At 46.2% G+C, this 1,115-nt stretch overlaps 1 protein-coding gene across 1 annotated transcript in view; it reads left to right on the top strand.

The window, feature by feature from the left end:
• LOC101652068 (trace amine-associated receptor 6) overlaps positions 1 to 1,109 on the top strand; it is a gene marked incomplete at its 3' end in the record, with an annotated part of 33,454 nt that extends 32,345 nt beyond the window's left edge. The window contains exon 3 of the mRNA XM_013004524.3: positions 26 to 1,109. Within this exon, the coding sequence (XP_012859978.3) occupies positions 26 to 1,109 (1,084 nt within the window). The remainder of the gene's footprint in view (positions 1 to 25) is intronic.
• Between the last annotated feature and the right edge of the window lie 6 nt (positions 1,110 to 1,115).

Below are 1,115 nucleotides of genomic sequence, written 5' to 3'. Positions count from 1 at the left end.
TAGCTATTTGTGTGTGTTTTAACAGGAGTATTGAAAATTTGAATCGAATGTTTTTGGTGATAATCGAGAAGGAAAGCATGTATCCCAATGTGAGCAGCAGCGAGTCCCTGTCCACCCCCGTGCAGCTCTGCTATGAGAACATGAACGGATCCTGTGTCAAGTCTCCCTACTCCCCTGGACCCCGCGTGCTTCTGTACGTGGTCTTTGGCTGTGGGGCTGTGCTCGCTGTGTTTGGAAACCTCTTGGTGATGATTTCAATCCTGCATTTCAAGCAGCTGTACTCTCCAACCAATTTCCTCATCGCCTCCCTGGCCTGTGCTGACTTTTTAGTGGGTGTGACCGTGATGCCCTTCAGCATGGTCAGGTCCGTGGAGAGCTGCTGGTACTTTGGGGCTGGTTTTTGTACTTTCCACACGTGCTGTGATACGGCGTTTTGCTACTCTTCTCTCTTCCACTTGTGCTTCATCTCCATCGACAGGTACATCGCTGTCACTGACCCTCTGGTCTACCCGACCAAGTTCACTGTGTCTGTGTCCCGAATGTGCATCGGCATCTCCTGGATCCTGCCTGTTGTGTACAGCGGTGCCCTGTTCTACACAGGAGCCAATGATGATGGACTGGAAGAATTATCTCGTGCCCTCAACTGTATAGGTGGTTGTCAGGCTGTTGTAAATCAAAACTGGGTGGTGATAGATTTTTTATCCTTCTTTATACCAACCCTTGTTATGATCATTCTCTATAGTCATATTTTCATTGTGGCTAGAAAACAGGCTCAAAAGATTGAAACGACTAGTAGCAAAACAGAGTCATCATCGGAAAGTTACAAAGGCAGAGTGGCCAGGAGAGAGAGAAAAGCAGCTAAGACCCTGGGGATCACAGTGGTGGCCTTTATGATTTCATGGTTACCATACAGCATTGATTCATTAATTGATGCTTACATGGGCTTCATCACCCCTGCCTATATTTATGAGATTTGCTGCTGGTGTGCTTATTATAACTCAGCCATGAACCCTTTGATTTATGCTCTCTTTTACCCATGGTTTAGGAAAGCCATACAATTAGTTGTCAGTGGCCAAGTTTTAAAGGATGGTTCAGCAACCAGGAATTTGTTTTCT

The sequence above is a fragment of the Echinops telfairi genome, unplaced genomic scaffold (assembly GCF_000313985.2).
Source record: "Echinops telfairi isolate 266 unplaced genomic scaffold, ASM31398v2 ScPeMD7_3533;HRSCAF=4204_0, whole genome shotgun sequence".
Classification (NCBI taxonomy): Eukaryota; Metazoa; Chordata; class Mammalia; order Afrosoricida; family Tenrecidae; genus Echinops; species Echinops telfairi.
This window is presented reverse-complemented; position numbering and strand designations above follow the sequence as displayed.